The 18,462-nt window shown below is 46.1% G+C and overlaps 1 protein-coding gene across 4 annotated transcripts in view; it reads left to right on the top strand.

The window, feature by feature from the left end:
* Dpf3 (double PHD fingers 3) overlaps positions 1-18,462 on the top strand; it is a 287,665-nt gene that overhangs the window by 131,470 nt on the left and 137,733 nt on the right. For all 4 annotated transcript variants that reach the window (XM_028877217.2, XM_037210696.1, XM_028877243.2 and 1 more), the window contains exon 3: positions 12,893-13,000. In XM_028877217.2, coding sequence (XP_028733050.1) covers positions 12,893-13,000 — 108 coding nt within the window. The remainder of the gene's footprint in view (positions 1-12,892; positions 13,001-18,462) is intronic.

The following is an 18,462-nucleotide window of genomic DNA, read 5'->3' as shown; positions in this document are numbered from 1 at the left end:
TTTTTCTTTTATTGAAAATAGTTTTTTTTAATAGGATATATTTTCATTTTAGTTACCGCTCCCCCAACTCTTCTGAGATTCTTTCCTACACCCCCTCTGGTCTGAATCCACACCCTTTTCTGTCTCTAGTTAGAAAATAAGATGATAAAACAAAAACAAACAATCTGGAATAGGAAAATCACAAGGAACATATAAACACGCAGAGACAGGTTCAGCACACAAGCTATGGGAATCCCATAAAAACACAAACATTGGAAGTCATAATATATACTCAAAGGAACTATAAGGTTAAAAAAACTAAGGCTTGAGAAAACATTACAAGACAAGGAACCTGCAGAGATGTCACCGAGTTCACTTCGTGGTGGCCATCTACCTTTTCTGAGACTTTTTGTTTTTTTCATCTGTTGTGCATGTTCCTAATTGATAAAACATTTTTATGATGGCCGCTTTAAAATCCTTGTCAGATAATGCTAACATTAGCATCATTTAGCCTTTTTCTTATGAAGTTGATTGGATCTTGGACATTTTGGCTATTTTGTTATGAGACTCCAGATGTTATTGATATTTTGTCTTAGGTACGTTCTTCTGTGTGTGTGTGTGTGTGTGTTTTGTTACCAGAGGATAGGCATGGGAGTCAAGGTTCCTCATGAGTTCAGGCTTCTCCCCTGGCTCTCTCTGACATCAACACACTAGATATTCTGGATTCATGGAGAACTTATGCCATTTTTTTTCTGGTCTTTGGTTTGAGAACAGGATTTTCTTGGGACTTTTTTTGTTGTTTGTTGTTCTGCATTTAGTGATATCTTCAGGTTATCAGCTTTCCTAGGACCCAGTCCAGGAAACTTGATATAAAAGTAATACCCAGGGAACTCAACTAACCAGATGTCCCTCAGGTCCCAATGTCCTTCACTGGTCTGCTTTGTCACGCGTCGGTTCTGTCTCGTTTGTTGAATGGATAGTATCTGGTGTAGTTGACTGTACTTACGAAAAGTATGTGGTAGCGCTGGAGAATTGGCTCAGAGGTTGAGGGCACTGGCTGCTCTTCAGGAGGACCTGAGTTTTACCATTCTTACCATTCACCTGACAGCCTACAAACGTCTTCACATCCAGTCTCAGGGAATCTGACGCTCACCTCTAGCCTCCTTGGACACTGCACACATGTGGTTCATAGATTTGGACAAAGCACCCATGTACATTAAAAAAAAATAGGAGAATGTTTACCTACTCCAATGTCTAGAAACAAAAATTATTGGGAATAAAATGAAAACCTTAACAGCTTTATTACACATAAACTGAGCATCCCTAATCTGAAATAATAATAATAATAATAATAATAATAATAATTATTATTATTATTATTATTATTATTTTGTGTGTGTACATACATGTGAGATGCTGGGGATCAAACTGAGGTCTACCTGCAGGAAGGACTAGTGTTCTACAACCTGAAAATTCAATATTTTGAGTTTCAGTTTTTGGAGCATTTTTGGATTTTAAATTTTGTGATTAAGGATGCTTGATATAGGTAAAGATAATATAAATAGTTCAAGATGTAAAAAAAAAAAACAACTCTGGGTTCTGAAATATTTCTGCTTCCAAGTATTTGGAGTAAATGATATTCAACCCATACAGTTACACACAATAGACTATGCATGCATTTTTGTGTGTAATTTGTTGAGATTTGATGTGTGTAAAACCACACACAATCCAGATAATGAACATATCCTTGACCCAACAACGTTTCTAAATCTCTTTGGCCCATTTCTTCTTTCTACCTCTCCTCTCTTTTTCTTGGGGGTGGACCCCTGATTTCTTTATATACTGGAATCAACTGCTATGTACTCCTTTTTAGAGGTGGTTATGTCTGCCTTCTTTCACTTAGTATGATTATTTTCGATTCAGCCACGTGCTAGCATGCATCAATAACCTCGTCCTATGCCAGGTAGTGTTCTGATGTATGGCTGTCACACTGTTTACCCATTCACCTGTTGATAAAATTGTGGACTTCTTTCTAGTTTCTGGCTATTATTAAGGAGGGCCTTTATGAACATCTGTGTTTGAGTCTTTGCATGGACACATGTTATAATTCTTCTGGGACAGACAGCTCAATCACAGAACAGCTAGATCACAGAGAAGGTGAGTGCTTAACTTTTTAAAAAAATTGTCAGGCAATTTTCCAAGGTGAAGTAGAGATCATCGCCTCCTGCCGTGTGTGAGGGCTCTGTGGCTTAATGTCAGTCAAGAAGAAATTTGGCCATTCTCGTGGATGTACAATGAAACTTATTATAGCTTTAATTTGTGTTCCCTTAATGAATAGTATTACTGATCATCCTTGTATGCACTTACTTGCCACTGAAAACTGTTCTTCCTGTATCCACGTTCAGCCGCTCTGTGAACAGATGTGTTGTTCTCATGCTAGCCATTGTCTCAGTCTTCACAAATAGCCCCAGCATCCATAGTTTAATTAGCCTCTGACATCCTCTATCTAGAGAATCACCAGACTCTTCAGGTTAAGGGTCCAGTCTTCCAAGACTGCCCTATTTCATGTGCCAATTGCAAGTCCAGGCTGTCAGCCGTGTTTCTGACCTCTGGATACAAATTAGGGGCCCCCATGGTGCCGTTCAGATTTGGGCATTTGCTTGAGTGACTCACAGAGCTCAGAGAAACAGTTTACCTATCCGAACCGGCAGCTCATTTCAAAGGATCCACCTCAGCCACCTCCATTCCCTTGGGACTCATCACCACACAGGTCCTCCTCCTCAGCCCTTCCTCTCTGTTCATCTCCATCCGTTTGTAATTCTTCAACACCAAGGCTCTCACAGCTGCCATACTTGGTGGGGCCCAGATCAGTGCATTGCTCAGCCCTCATCGGAGAAGCTTCTTCTTGCAAGTAGGTGATAACGAACACAGAGACCCACAACTAGACAAGGTTCAGAGAGTGAGAGACCTTGGAGCACTCAGCCCTGAATGGGGTGTGTTTAATACAACCCTCTTCTCAAGGCTAGGAAGAGATGGGAGAAAGGCTGTAAGAACCAAGGGTGGTAGGTTATTGTAAAGAAACAGCATTTTCTAGCCATAACAGGGAAGATGCACATACAAGACACAGAGACTGTGACAGCATGCACAAAACCCACACATCTCAAGTCAGGCAAAAAAACCATAGTGAAGGAGGGGACATGGGCACAAAGTTCCACCCACAGCCAAGAAATTATTTGAACATGATAGCTGCTGGGAGAAAGAAAAGCAGTTTTCTTCAATGGAGTGACACTGGGTATATCAGCCACACTCCAGGGCAGGTCCCATACTCAGAAGATGGCCAACACAAATCAGACTCCATGTTTTTAGTGGTTTATTTATTTTTCTTTTCTTTTTCCTTTTTTTTTTTTTGAGAGAGAGAGAGAGAGAGAGAGAGAGAGAGAGAGAGAGAGAGAGAGAGAGAGAGAGAGAACATGAAGTTCAGTGGGTAGAGAAGTTGGGGGAAGATCTGGGAAGAGTTGAGGGGAGGGAAAGAATATCATAAAAACATACTGTATAAGATCCTCAAGAAGTAAGTAAAAAATAAAAAGGAAAACAGTTGTTAAAAAATGAGCTATGTGAAAGAGGTACCAGGTCAAGGGGTGAGGAGGGATTTGGCCATCTCCAGTTGTGACTCTCCTAGTACCTCTGTGTACTCAACCAGCCAGAGTGCTCTGAACTTCCTCCCTGTGGGTGTCTGTGGCCCTTCATTAGTGGGCATGGCTGTCTGTGACGTCAATCGTTAGTGATCAGCTCAAGTCCCAGTGCCTTAGGAGATCAGAGGTTGAATGGCAGAAGTTAGAGGTTGAAGGTCTGGAGGAGACGGGAAGCTCCAGCCTGATAATTGTATGTTTGGTATCCCTGGCAACATTCCCAATCTGAGGCTAGACAGAAACCTCCAATCAGTGGTGATCTTATTAGTGTACAAAAAGATACTTAGGGAATCCAGAAAAGGAGGACTAAAGATAGTGTATGTCTTATTATATATATCCCAGTGTCACACGGTCAGTCTACCCACCTGCTCATTGTAAAGGTATTCAACATTTTTGACCATTTAAAGATTGTTGGTTTTGGGTACTTATGTAGTCTAGGCACCTTTATCTTTCTCTGTCTCTCTCTCTCACACACACTGCAAATATTTTCTCTCAATCTCTGATTTATATTTTCGCTGCCTTAACAGTCTCTTTTAACAAGCAGAAGGGTTGGATTTTTGTGAAATCCAATTCATCAGTTTGTTCTTTCATGAATTGTGCTTTTGGCAATAGATCTACTGCCTAATAGAAGGCACGTGCTTTTCCTAGAATTTATAATTTTAGATTTTATTTTGGTTCTATAAGTTGAATGTAGTGCAAAGTATGAACTAGTTTATTCCTGCAGATGTTTTCTGCAGTATAATTTGTTGAAAAGATTAGCCTTTCTTGAATTTTCTTTGTGTTTTTATTAAAGATTAGATGGTCACACATCTGTGGGTCTCCCTCTGGACTCTCGGTTCTGCTCCATTGCTCTGTGTCTGTTTTGACTTTTATCACAAGGTCTGGATTATTGTAGTTTCATAATACACCTTGAAATCAGGTGATGTTAAGCTGGCTGTGGTGGTGCACACTTTATAATCCCAGTACTTAGAGGTGGAGGCAGGTGAATCACTATGAGTTTGATATCAAAGTCTGAATATTAAGGTCCAGGCCAGCCTGGGCTACATAGTAAGATTTTCTGTCTTAAAAAAAAAGTCAGAGCCAGGCGGTGGTGGCGCATGCCTTTAATCTCAGCACTCCAGAGGCAGAAGCAGTCATATCTGTGCGTTTGTAGCCAGCCTGGTCTACAGAGCGAGTTCCAGGATAGACTTCAAAACCTACACAGAGAAACCTTGTCTTGAAAAACAAAACAAAACAAAAAAGTCAGATGACATATTTTTCAAAGTTATTCTTACTACCCTAGGTTTTTTGTATCCCTGTATGGATTTTACTGTCTTTAGTTTCTGTGAATCTGTAGCTACAACTGGGGAAGTGGACTGCAGTCTTCCAAGCATATCTTCCCACTTATTAATGTTTAAACTTAATATCAGAGATTGTAGACGTTTTCACAGAAACTTTTTTGTCAGATTGAGGAGCAATCCCTGCAGCCCCTGAGAGGGTTTTTTAAAAAAATGTGAATGGATTTTGTGTGTTTTCTTTTTTTTTTTTATGTCTATTGAGGGTTGTTTTGTTGTTGTGTGTGTGTGTGTGTGTGTGTGTGTGTGTGTGTGTGTGTATGTGTCTTGTTAATATGGTGAGTTATGTTGATTGGTTTTGAACATTCCACTAATACTGTACTCCTGGGATAAGCATTGCTCTGTCATGATGTATTTCCCGTTTCTGTATTACTAGCTCCATGTCACCAAGGTTTTATTTACATTTTCTGTCTATATTTGGTGAGATATTGGTCGATGGCTGTTTTGTAATGCTGTATCTGGTTTGCGTATCAAAGGATGCTTCATGTAGTGAGTTGGGAAGGGTGTTTTTCCTCCGATTTTTTGGAGGACTTTATCTCTAGAATTGGTATTGTTTTCCTTTAATGTTTTGTAGCATTCACCAGTGAACCCATTTGGACCTGGTGATTTCTTGGAAATGTTTAACTATAGATTTAATCTCATAAGCAGACATAGGGCTATTCAGGTTGTCAGCTTCATCTTGGGTAAGCTTTGGTAGTTTGTCTATTTGAATAAGCTGTTTAAACTAGTTATACATCATTGCTCATAGGACCCTGTAAGATGTCTCAGCAAATTATGGCATGTGTTGCTGAGCCAAACAACCCAACTTTCTCTGAAATCCACATGGTAGAAGGGAAGAACTAACTCCTGCAAGTTGTCCTCTGACCTGCACACATGCTCCATGGCACACATGTGTGTACACACACTCTTGCATGCACACGCACACTGTCTGGAAACAAATGAATAGAAAAGGTTGCTCAGAATATTGTTTTATTGGTTTTTAGTATATGTAGAATTTATAGTAGTGTAGCCTTTCATTCTTATATTGGTAATTTTATTTTCCTTTTTAACTTCTGACTAGAGGCTTTTTATATAAATTTCCTCAAAAAATAGCTTTTGGTAGCATCAACTCTCTCTCTCTTTCCCTTTCTCTCTCTTTTCTTCCCTCTTACCCTTCTCTCCCCCTGCCGCCCCTTCCCCCTGCCCCCCCCCCAGACAGGGTTTCTCTGTGTAGCCTTGGCTGTCCTGGAACTCTCTCTGTAGACGAGGCTGTCCTCAAACTCAGAGATCCACTTGCCTCTGCCTCCCAAGTGTTGGGATTAAAGATGTGTGCCACTACCACCTGGCTTGACAGTCTCATGTAACACAGGTTGGCCTTGAACTCATTGTGTGGCCAAGGATTATCTTACATTCAGATCCTCTTGCCTCTACTTCCCAAGGACTAGTTTCAGGTATACCAGGCAAGCACTCTACCAACTGAACCATATCCCTAGTGTCCCTCTACTCTGCTTTCAAGATAGGGGTTTCATTTATTCTGTAGTTGAGGGTGGCCTTGAATGCCTCATCATCCAGTCCCTGCCTCCCTGAGCTGGGGGTATAGCAGGGCCACCACACATCTTAACATGCCCATTGCATGAGCATTTTGTTGTTTATTTAAGCAGGGGCCCCTGTAGAAGGACATTTGCTCTGCTACAGTGAATATACATTTTTACATTTAGGGATTCCTGGGAATGGGATTGATAGGTCAAAGGGGGAATACTTGCAGAGTTTTGCTAGTGATCCTAACTTCTTTATGATGTCACACACCCTGTGTCCTTTGCAGTAGAGCAGAGTGGTAGATACACTTCTAAGAACAGAATATTTCAACAGTGTAGGAGACAGATTCATGCCAGAGTGAGAACTAGAGATATTGGTACAAAGGCTGGGGTTCGAGGCACCCTTGTCAGGAACATGGTTGAGGTGATTCTCATACCAGATAGTGGTCAGATCTGTGTTTTTAAGGTTACATTGTAATTTTTCTTTTCTTTTCTCCTTCCTTCCTTCTTTTTTTAAAATAAGATGGGATCTCACTATATAGTCTTGGCTGGCCTGAAACTCACTATGTAGTCTAGGTTGGCCTGGTTTTGGACTCATAAATATCCTGCCTCCTGAGTGTTGGGATTATAAGTATGCACTGGCTTCTACTCTTGGCATAATCTTAATACTCTTAAAACAAGTTCTTTTGACGAATGTACGTAGTGGGTCCTGGAGATTTTCTGCTTCTTCATATATTTCTTGTGCCTTGTTACAATGCTTTTATGTCACCGGGAGGCATGTTCTCTCTGAATGACTAGAGTTGGTGATGTTGATGATGTAATGTGACAGGAAGTGGCTTGTTGGCCCTGGGAAGAGGGACTGGGGCTCTTTTCCTTGTGGTCTTGGTGTGGGGAGCTGTTTTCCCAGAGAGCAGAACTCTTAGCTTTAATCCTATGAACAATGGGAGACCCCTTGAGATTTGGGTAGGGTGGCGAGGATAGCCTTAGTGCATCTGCTATGAGCTAGGCTCCATTAGGATGTGTATGATTTTTGAGCTGGTTTCAAAGTCACCCTTAGCCTCCTGATTCAGCCTTTAAACGCCTCGTGGAGTTTCTGCCCCAAGAGGAAAGGGTGGTAAATGTCAGCATCCATTGCTGTGCCTGCTTTAAGAGTGTGTGTGTGTGTGTGTGTGTGGGGGGTGAAGCTTGGGAACCCTTGGGCCAGAAGAGGCAGGCCACATTTCTATGTTGACAAAGCCAGGGCAGTCTTGACACAAGGGACACCAGGATAGACTCTTAGGGAGGGCAAGCAGGAGGGATGTCCCCAGTGATGTGGACTAAATCCTGGAGTGCAGTGCCAGTGCCCAGACTCTCGCCATTTAGGGATGGGTCAGGAATGCCTCATGACCTTGAAAAAAAGGCAGCTTTTTAGCTAAGCTGAGAGGGTGGGTGGGCAGAGCTCCAGGGTCACACCCCGATGTGCTTAGGAAACACGCTCCCACTCTTCATGCTCTACCCGGGGCCTTGTGCTCATCTCTCCATCCCTGTAAGGATGGTTCATATGGAGGTTTTTCAACCGGGGCCACGGACAGAGCCCCTGTGATGTGAGCAAGAGTTCTCTGTGCAAAGTTTCTTATGCAGGCATTTCCCCAATTACAACTGCCTTAGCATGTCTCTGATATTCTAGTTCAGACTTAATGGTTCAAGAACTACTCAACACCCCAGTCTTGGTGAGGAATTCCCAATGCATGGCACTACCTGTCTGTAAATGTGAAGGCCATTAACGACCCATTTTGGTGACATCTGATGGGAGTGAGATGTGGAGGAGTTCTTTAAATGGACTGATGGCCCTAAGAAGAGTCTCATGTGTGCCTTCCCATTTGTCTGGGTGGGGCTGCAGACAGGTGACGGATGGCCAGCAGCATTTGGGTTCTTCAGCTGTGGTCTCTGATCCTGTCCTCTGGCTCCAAGTAGACCTACCTCCTTCTTGTGTTCCCATTTCTCTCTGGTTCCCTCAGCATGAGTGGGGATGGGGGATGGAGGTGATTTCTGGTGACTGTTGGGAGAGAAGGTGGACAGACTGGCCTAAGTTCTGGGAGGTAAGACTGGATTAGAAAGAAAGGCAGTGTAGCACAGATGTCGGCTGGCACACTGCCCTGTGAATGTATGAGTTTTCTTTCCATCACAGGGAAGGTTGGGTCCACCTTTGGGATGCTGTGGAAAGAACCTTCCCATCAGGGGACTTGAACTTCCACCCTTTGAATTTGGCTGGAGCAAGAGGGAATTACTTAGTCCTTTTCTGCTCCACTTAATTATTTTCCTGTGCTTTTTTTTTAATTCATTTTTTTTTTTCATTTTACATATCAACCACTGTCTCCCCGCCCAACCTTTCCCCCATTCCCCCGCCCCCCACTCACTCCTCATAGGGGATAAGGCCTCCCTTGGGTAGTCAACACAGGCTGGCATATCAAAAGAGCTCATGGACTCTGGATTGACAGCTGGGGAGCCTTTCTGGGACTGAACTAGGCCCTCTGAATGTGGGTGACAGTCATATGGCTTGATCTATTTGTGGAGCCCCTGACAATGGGACAGGGACCTACCCTGGGTACATGAATTGGCTTTTTAGAGCCCATTCCCTATGGCGGGATGCCTTACTCAGCCTTGATGCAGGGGGGAGGGGCTTAGTCCTGCCCCAACTTGGCGTGCCGTCCTGTGCTCTTTTTATGTCACGTCCCCCCCCCCCCCCCCCCCCCCGAGTTCTTCCTAGCTCAGGCCTTGTCAGAGATACTCAGACCCAAACTTGAACCACGTGCATAGCCAGGTATTTGTCTGCAGCCTGCTGGCCGTTTAAGCCACAGGCTCATCATAACAGAGTTTTCTCTGGAACCAGTTCTCCCAGCAAGCGTGCAAATTTCTGCCCGAGTGTGCAAATTTCTGTGCCTGTCGCGCCTGAACTTTCACACGGGCAGAGTGTGGGAACTCAGAGCTGCAGCTCCAGGCGACAGAGCTGCAGTTGGCACAGGGGGTCTGTGACTGGAGGGGTAGCTGTGGTCTTGCTTGCCGGGGAGGATTGGTCCCTTCTTGTCCCCTGCCTCCTCCTCCTCCTCCTCCTCCTCCGTACCCACCCCAACCCTAGGCTCAGTCCTCAAGGCTAACTTCCCTGACAGTGGCTGTGGCTCCCTCCTTTCCTTCCTCCTCCCCGGTCCCCCAACCCCCCTCTTCCCCCCCACAGGCCTTTGAGTTATGGGCCCCCTGATCTAATGACATAAACAACATCAGTCTCATGGGCTCTGCCCTTCCCTCCGTAAGTGCAACTGTGGGGTGGAATGTGTGGGTTCAGAAGGGGCCCTGGTGTCTGTCAGCTTGTCAAGCAGGGTGAGGAAAGGAGGCAAGGAGCCCCAGGGGAGTGCTTCGGGGCCCATTTCCGTGTTGAGGCCAGGTGGATTCAAAGCAAAATGAAAAGAGATGCAGGTGTCCATCCTGGTGGCTGAAGAGCCAGCAGTGGCAAGGGCCGGGTTGTCACATGGGCACAGGGGTCTGAGACTCATCTGTATCAGCCAGCTTGTGGTGATCAGCAGCTGACCTCTGTCTAGTCTTCATGGTTGCAGAGAGATTCCTCTTGAACACCAGTTAAGTCCCACCATACCCCCCTGAGGTAGGCTGTATGGATGATCTGAACTTACAGGTCGGCTCTGCTGGGGCTGTGGTGTTTCCTAATGCTCACACGTATGAGATTCTTCTGCACCACAGGGCTTCCCCAAGCTAGGAAGTAAAATCAGCCCCTCTGCCACATCCACACTGTTGCTAGCCACTTTCAGGAGAGTGGATGTAAGCCACCAATAGGGAGGCTTCAGGAACACTAACCCACAGGGCAGTGGTTACAATGTAGAGAGCATATAGTACCCAGACATATGTGAACATTTTTTAATTTGGGCCCCTTAGGCCCTTTGAGAGTGCTAGTCAGGACTAGCTTATCATTTAGCAGCCTCGGTCCAGGTTGGAAATACCAGGGATCAAAGGGGATGGGGCAAGAAGAAAACCCACGGCACAGAGATGGCCACACAGATATGGGTGGGCTCAGAACTAAGGCTGCCCCCCCCCCTTGCATGGCTTGCCAAAGAAGACATTTTCTTTCCTTGTTCTGGGAACTGAACCCAGGGTGTACGTGGTAGGTAAGGTCTTTACTGCTGAGCCATATCCCCAGCCCCTCTTGAACGGTTTGTGTCTTGGTGAATGAGTACCCTGGAGCCAGGACTATCGGAGCCAATGGTTATTATTTTTTTTCTTGTATTTCTGAGTCTTGTTTAGTTCTGGTTGAGTTTATATGATGATTCCTAGATATGCCTGCCAAGTATGGTGTGCTAAATATAGGGGACACTAGAGATGGGATGATTCCTGCCATCCCAGCTCTTCCAAAACCAGTAGGGGAGACACTAGTATGTAGGCAATTAATTATATTACCTTGGGGGAATACAAGGAATTTAGGATCCTACAGGAAAGGCCGTTAAACCAGTCTTGGTATATCAGAGTACACAGGCAAGCAGCTAGTAGACGATGTTCAGGCCTCCAGATGTTCCCAGTAGGCATTAAAACAAGCTATAAAGTTCCTTAAAAACAGTTGTTGAATTCTCTTAAAGGCTTACCACCCTTCAGATCAGAGGTCTGGTGTAGATTTCGGGCTCTGGAATTTCTGAGGTCTTCCAGGTATTTGCCATTTCAGCTGATTAGAGTCCCTAGCCCCAGATGAGTGGTGATTTCCAGGACTTGTTCTGTGATGTGGAGGAGTGGGCCAATCCTTGGGTCCTTGCTAAGATCCTGGGGGACCTTCCCCAGAAGCAGCTTGACTGTCTGGGTGGGGCCAGAGCAGATGCATCTATCCAGGAATGACAGGGCCAGAGATAACATCTTCCTCAAGTGAGTCACACCAGAAACATGGAGCCATCGTGAGGAATGCTTTCTCTCAGAGGGAGGTCACAGCTGCCCCTGTCTCCGTGTCCAGGGAGCTCAAGATGACTTACATGACTCATTTAGCCTTTTATCCATCTGGTGCAGGCCGATCCTTAAACCTTCTGACTCCAACCTTAATATTTCCTGAGAATCAATGGGGTGGAGATACAAACCTCCAATGTATTCACCATTCCGAGAATCATGGGAAGAACTGTATCATTAAAATGATACTTAGCATACAAAGTTACGTGGGCATTTTGGTCCTTTAATGCTGGTATGGTTGCCAATCAATGGAAACCTTTTCCCCCTCTTAACTCTTTGTGGTGGTGGTGGTGGTGGTGGTGGTGGTGTGTGTGTGTGTACACATGTGTGCTTACTCATGCATGTGGAAGTCAGAGATTGACTTTGGGTATCTTTCTCATCGCTCTTCACCTTGTTCTTTGAGGCAGGGTCACTCAGTGAACCCAGAGCTTGCCGTTTCAGCTCTACTGACTGGCCAGCAAGGCCCTGGGACCCCTCTGTCTCCATCTCTTCTCCCCAGCACTTGGGATTATAGACATGTGCCCTCTAGTGCTGGGAAGTGAACTCAGGTCCTCACGCTAGTGTAGCAATTGAGTCATCTTCCCATCCCCATAACTCTGTGTGTGCATGTGCGTGTGCATGCGTGTGTGTGTGTGTGTGTGTGTGTGTGTGTGCGCGTGTGTGTGTGTGCGTGTGTGTGTGTGTGTGTGTGTGTGTTATATGTACATATGTGTATGCAGGGTGCTTGGCATAGGAACGAAGCTGGTGGTGTTAGAAGCCAAATGCAGATAGGAACAGCTTTGGGGAGATAAGTGTATACTTGCCCATCCTATGGACTCTTCCCATTTCTGTGTATGGGGTTTGGCAGGTGGGCCAGGAAGTCTAGGAACACATGCTATACCAGTGGGTGTCCAGGGCAGGTCATACCTCCACGAGTTGCCCATGTCTTCTGGCCTCTGCAAACGGCCCAAAGCTGATGGTGGTGGGTGGGAGGAGGCTGTAAGCAGATCTTGTGACGCCATGTCTTTGAAAGGCTCCCTAGTCAAGGCTCTCACTGGCTTCTGCTGTTCCTCTCTGAAGGGAGCTTGTTTAACTTGGCCCTGGGCGGAGGGACAGTCACTGCGGGGCCACTGCCTTGCACACCTGGTGGCTTACAAGTCTCTGCAGGCCAGATAATACCTTTCTGCTAAAGGTGGTGGCTCTGCCTGGCGATGGACCTGCTGAGCATTCTGATGGACTAGATAGAGGTCTGGGAAATGCCTTAGATTATACCTTAGCTCAACTGTGGACCAGCTGGATGACGCTAACAAGTTGCTTTACCTCTCTGGGCTCCAGTTGTCTCTCGCTGTGAATGGCAGGTTAGGCAGGGTAGTCTGTGATGTCCTTTCTGGTCTAAAGCCTTTTATCTTTACCTTGTGTCTGTCCACAGGCCTTGCTCCGGGCCAGCTGTACACGTATCCTGCCCGCTGCTGGCGCAAGAAGCGACGATTGCATCCACCAGAGGACCCAAAGCTTCGACTCCTGGAAATAAAACCTGGTAAGTGCCCTGTGGAGCTCAGCTGGGCCAGGGGCAGGAGAGCTGAGGAGGCCTGAGCTGCCCATGGCAAGACTCACTGCTCTGGTGTCCACATGGCGGTTTCTCGGCCAGAGGCTGCCACTCAGTGGTAGAGACCTTACCTAGTTTGCTTAAGGCCTAGAGTTCAACCCCTAGACTGCAAGAAAAAGTGAAACAAAGTAATAAACAGAAATCCCCAACAGAAGGAGTTTCTGGCAGAAGAATGGTGCCCATGTGGCACCCAGAGATGTGCATAGGCTCACTCTGTGTGTAAGTGTAGTCTGTTGTCTTTCCAACTTCTCTGGGTTTGGGGGTTTTGTGCCATCTCTTTTCTTCCCTCTTGCCTCCCTTGAGAAGCCAAGCAGTGGTAGGGGCTAGGCCTCAGTTTCCCTCCCTTACCAGAACCCAAGGAACAACAATACCTTGGTTCAGATCCCTCTCTCTTTCTTGTAGCCTCAACGAAGACACCCCGACCCAGGTATATTTTCCCAAAGAGGCCAGGGTGTCCTGGGGACCACCCCACACACACCTGTGTGACTTTCTGGAATGAAAAGGCTAGCTTGTTAAAACTCGAACTTGCTTTGGGGGGCGAGAGAGTCAGGTGGTCAAGGTCACCCCTGGGGTGCAGGCTTCTTTGCCTTGACTCAACTGGAACTCTTCAGACACGTGCCTGTCTTCACATCCGTGTCTGGGTTGCAACGTGACAGAGTCAAGGCAAAAGTCATCTCGCCCCAGACCTCTGCTCAGTGTGTGGGGTCCTCCGGTCCAGTGGAACCCTTCAGTGCTGGGCCGGCTGCTCCTGCTTGGAGTCCACCCAATGAATGGGTCAAGATGACAGAAGAAAACGACAAACCAGTGACTGGCCTGTTGGCCACTTTCCTCAGTGAGATCATGACCGTGAGGTCAGCACAAGTACTGTCCTCCCAGCATGCATCAGTCTAGGGATGATGGCGGTTTTTTGGGCATTTTTGTTCTATGCTCATATGTTTCCTTTTGAACTGCAGTGTGTGTTCGGCACTTTCCCACCTCCCGTTTTGACCGAGCTACACCTCAAGTACCTAATAGACACACACAGCTAATGGAGCCGGGTCGGTCAGTGTGGTTCTAGGGACACACAGAAAGTGTGACCCCAAGCAACGCCAGCAGCGGCAGTGGTGGCATCTGGAATCAACATGAGTTTGAGGCCAGCCTGAGTTACGTTGTGAGTTCTAGGTCAACCTGCGCTACATGGGACCCTGTCTAAACAAAACAAACAAATAAACAACCCCCCCCCAAACCAACAACAAAAATGAAAGAATGCACTGGGCATGGTGGCTATGCCTTTAATCCCAGCACTCTGGAGGCAGAGGCAGGGAGATCTCTGTGAGTTTGAAGCTAGCCTGATCTATATAGCAAGTTCCAGGATAGCCAAGGATGCACAGTGAGACTCTGACAGAGAAGAAAGAAATGAAAGAAAAAAAAAAAAAGAAGAATACTTGGCAAAGGATGCTGTAAGATTAAATACATCTAGCTCAAATACATAAAAGGCATCATTAACCCGTTTCTTTATAGTGGTCCAGCCAGGTTAAGAAACTTGTTCGAAGTCACACAGGAATTCCTATGGGCCCAGCAGGGAATTCAAATGGCTTGAGTTCCTGTTCAGGGGCTTTTCTGCTGCCTCAGAGAGTTCTCTTTAGATGTTTACTTTATGATTATAAAATTAATATTCAAATACAGAGAGAGAGAGAGAGAGAGAGAGAGAGAGAGAGAGAGAGAGAGAGAGATGCAATTCCTTCAGTCAGAAGTGTTGGAAGCTCAAACCTGACTAGCCTAAGCCAAAAATGGAAAACTGATGCACAGAACAGTAAGTCTGGATGCCCAAAGTGAGGGCTATATGTCTTGTGCTGTGTGCAACATGCTCTTCTCCTCATGGGGAGGTCCCAGACTCGGCACCCAGCAGGACAGTCCCCTTCTCCAGCTGTGGCAGAGAAGCCCTAGGGAGGACTGAACAGCTGTCTGGGTTTTTGTCTGCTCCACAAATTCTTGTCACCCAGGGGCCTGAGTCACCACCTTCCTCAGCAGTGGCTTCTGTTTAGCATAGTGCTTGGCACAGCCCTTTCCAAAGCTTTCCTGGTCAGCAGACACCTCACACCGGGAGGGATGGTGGGGGAACAGTGTTCTAAGCTTAGTTCATAGGGGAGAGCAGTCGTGTGGACAGAACCAAGAGTGTTTACTGTGGGATCATGTTTCTGAGAAGTCATGGACCGCTGCTCGTGGGACTGAGGCAAAAAGGGATTTCTGAGGGGTTTTGATCTATCTGCAGATGTTTACGTTGGGCCTCCTGGCCTCCCAGCATCTGCTTCCTGTCTGTGGTTGGGTGGGAGGAGCTGTGTTTATAGGTGCTGGAGACTGGCCTCCCCCACTTGGGCTGCTATGACGGCTGGCTGAGGGAGAAGGCGGTTTCTGGTAGCAGTTCCCTAAAGCACATGATGGCTCTTTGGGAGACCCTTGGAAAAGACTCCCAGAGTCTCTGCTTCAAGTGTGAGGTGGAAGTGGCCATACCAACTTCAGAGAGGAAAGCCCAAATCAAAGGTGCTTAGTGTTTTAGAGCAGGACCTGCTATGGAGAGAGGAGCCACGGCTCTGTGAGTGTGGGCCCTTAGGGGTGTCCATAGCCCCCGTGGGTAAAACTGTGCTGTCTTGGGAGGCCTGTTCTTCCAGTCAGGGCTCAGGTGCTGAGAGACAGTAAACAGCCCGGCTTGAGAATCAGGAACTTTAAGACCATACACGCTTCTCAGAGACACGTGTTCCCGCTCTGTGTGAGCCCGTGAAACAAGACACCCCAAAACCCAAGCCTTTGGCCAAGTGCTGGTTACTTCCCATCCTTTTCTGAGTTGGTACTGCCATGTCTAGCACGGTGCTCAGAATGCCTTGCAAGTGGTGAGAAAAGATGCCCAGGAGTGGCCTTGGCCCTGGGATCAATGCCTTAACCTAGCACCTGGAAATGGCCAGGATGAAATGCCATCAAAGCAGCATGCCATGGCCTTCCCGGAGATGACTCAGGCTGGCATTTGAATTTATGTGTGTGTGTTTGTATGAGCATACATGTGAGTGTACATGTCGGTGTTCATGTATACCAAAACCAGAGGTCAGTCTTGAGTGCCATTCCTCAGGAACCATCCACCTTGTTTTATAAGACAGGGTCTCTCATTGGCCTGAAGCTTGCCGATTCAGCTAGTCGGGCTGCCCAGTGAGCCCCAAGAATTCTCGCTCTGCCTCCCCAGTGCTGGGGTTATAGGGACACGCAATCCCGCCTAGATTGTAGAGCTTAGCTATTTTAAATGTCGATTCTGGGGATTGAACTCAGGTCCTCAAGCTTGCATGCACCCACTTTACTGACTGAGCCAACTTCCCATTCTAACACTTGGGTTTTTCAAAAGAGTCAAACTTTCAGGAACATCCCTTCAACACAGGCCTCAGTGAGCACACAGGCACCTTCGAGCAACGTGCAAGGTGACACTGTCACTGGCTGGATTCCCACAAAAGGATGAAGAACGCAGCCCCTCTTCAGTGCCCTCATGGGAGATGCAGTCTCTGCTTTCGTCATTTATAAGATGCAGTTTCCTCCTAGGGAACCTCTTTTCTTTTCTGGGGTATGTTCTCTCTAAACAGGTTGATTTGGACAATTTTTTTTAAATGGCCAGTTCTTAGTTTTATTCCATTTGGGCTCCAAGAGAGTTTTGATCGATACCATTGAGTGTGACTCAGGAGAACCACTCATGGAGTCTCTGGAGAACTTACTATATAATTCCTCTTAGGTCAGGGGTGTGTGTGTGTGTGTGTGTGTGTGTGTGTGTGTGTGTGTGTGAGAGAGAGAGAGAGATGTGTATAAGTGTGTGAGTGTACATATGTATATAAGTGTCTCTCTCTATATATTTGTGTATATATATGTGTGTGTTTAAGTGTGTGTGTGTGTATAAGTGTGTGTATGTGTGTTTGCATGTCTCCGTATATGTGTGTGTGTGTGTGTGTGTGTGTGTGTGTGTGTGTGATTGTGGCAGTGAAGGAAACAGAGGGAGACAGAGAGATATGGTCCTCTTCGCCTGTGACAGAGGAGGGACGTCTTAGCACCTTCAGCCTTTGACAAGTACTGGCTCAGAGCTGGGAAGACGACTCAGTGACAAGCTTGCCACCCAGCACCTCTAACCTCATGCCAGGGAGGCGGAGGAGGGGAGCCAGCAAGATAGCTCAGCAGGCGAGGGTGCTTGTGGTCAAGCCTGATGACCTGAGTTTGATCCCAGAGCCTACACAGTAACAGGAGAGAACATACTCCCACAGGTTGTCTTCTGACCTTCACATGTGTGTGCACACACGTGCACACCACCCCCATACCCACACTCACACCCACATAAGAAAACAAAGAAAAAAATGAGATGGAGAGTGACTGAGGAAGAAACCAGTGTCGACCTCTGACCTTCACACACATGTGTACACATTTGCAATGTGCATTGATATACATGTGCATATATATATACATATATACACATATATATTCACAAACATGTATATAAATACACACATGAACACATCCACATGTACGCACAAAGCACAGGTCCGTTGGACTGGACATTTTATTGCTGGTGATATGTCATGCATATACTGTCTTAGTTACTATTCTGTTGCTGTGAAGAGACACCATGACCAAGGCAACTCTTACAAAAGGAAGCATTTAATTGGGGCTGGCTTACAGTTGTAGAGGGTGAGTCCATGATCATCATGGTGTGAAACACACAGGCACAGCAGTAGAGCAGTAGCTGAGAGCTTTACATCCTGGTCCATTGGCATCAGGCAGAGAGAGAGAGAGAGAGGGAGGAGAGGGGGAGGGGAAGAGGAGAGAGAGAGAGAGAGAGAGAGAGAGAGAGAGAGAGAGAGAGAGAGAGAGAGAATGCCTGGCATGGGCCCAGTGGTACACTTCCAACAAGGCCACACTTCTTCATCCTTTACAAAAAGTTCTGCTAACTGGAGACCAAGAATTCAAACATAAGAGACTCTAAGGTCTCATTCTTATTCCAACTACCACACATAGTATGTGCTATTTAATTTTAGATACATATTATCTAAATTATAAACATATTTCCTTAAATATGGTTATTGTGGCATTGCTTGTAACAACAATAAACAAAGCTTCGAAACTATTATGGAGCCCTTTGATGGGGCCTAGTTAGTTGCATATTACATTCATAAAGTGCAATATTATTTTGCCTTTTAAAAGTGTGACTCAAAGGCCAATGAGGTGGCTGAGCAGGTAAAGGTGTTCACTGCATAAGCCAGGTGACCTGAATTCAATCCTGAGAACCCATGTTAAGGCAGAAGGAGAAAACCAGCTCTACAAAGTTGCCCTCTGACCTCCATATGTGTGCTGTGGCATGTGTGTGCCCCATCATGCACACACACATGCATACACAT

The sequence above is a fragment of the Peromyscus leucopus genome, chromosome 14, assembly GCF_004664715.2.
Source record: "Peromyscus leucopus breed LL Stock chromosome 14, UCI_PerLeu_2.1, whole genome shotgun sequence".
In the NCBI taxonomy this organism is placed as follows: Eukaryota; Metazoa; Chordata; class Mammalia; order Rodentia; family Cricetidae; genus Peromyscus; species Peromyscus leucopus.
This window is presented reverse-complemented; position numbering and strand designations above follow the sequence as displayed.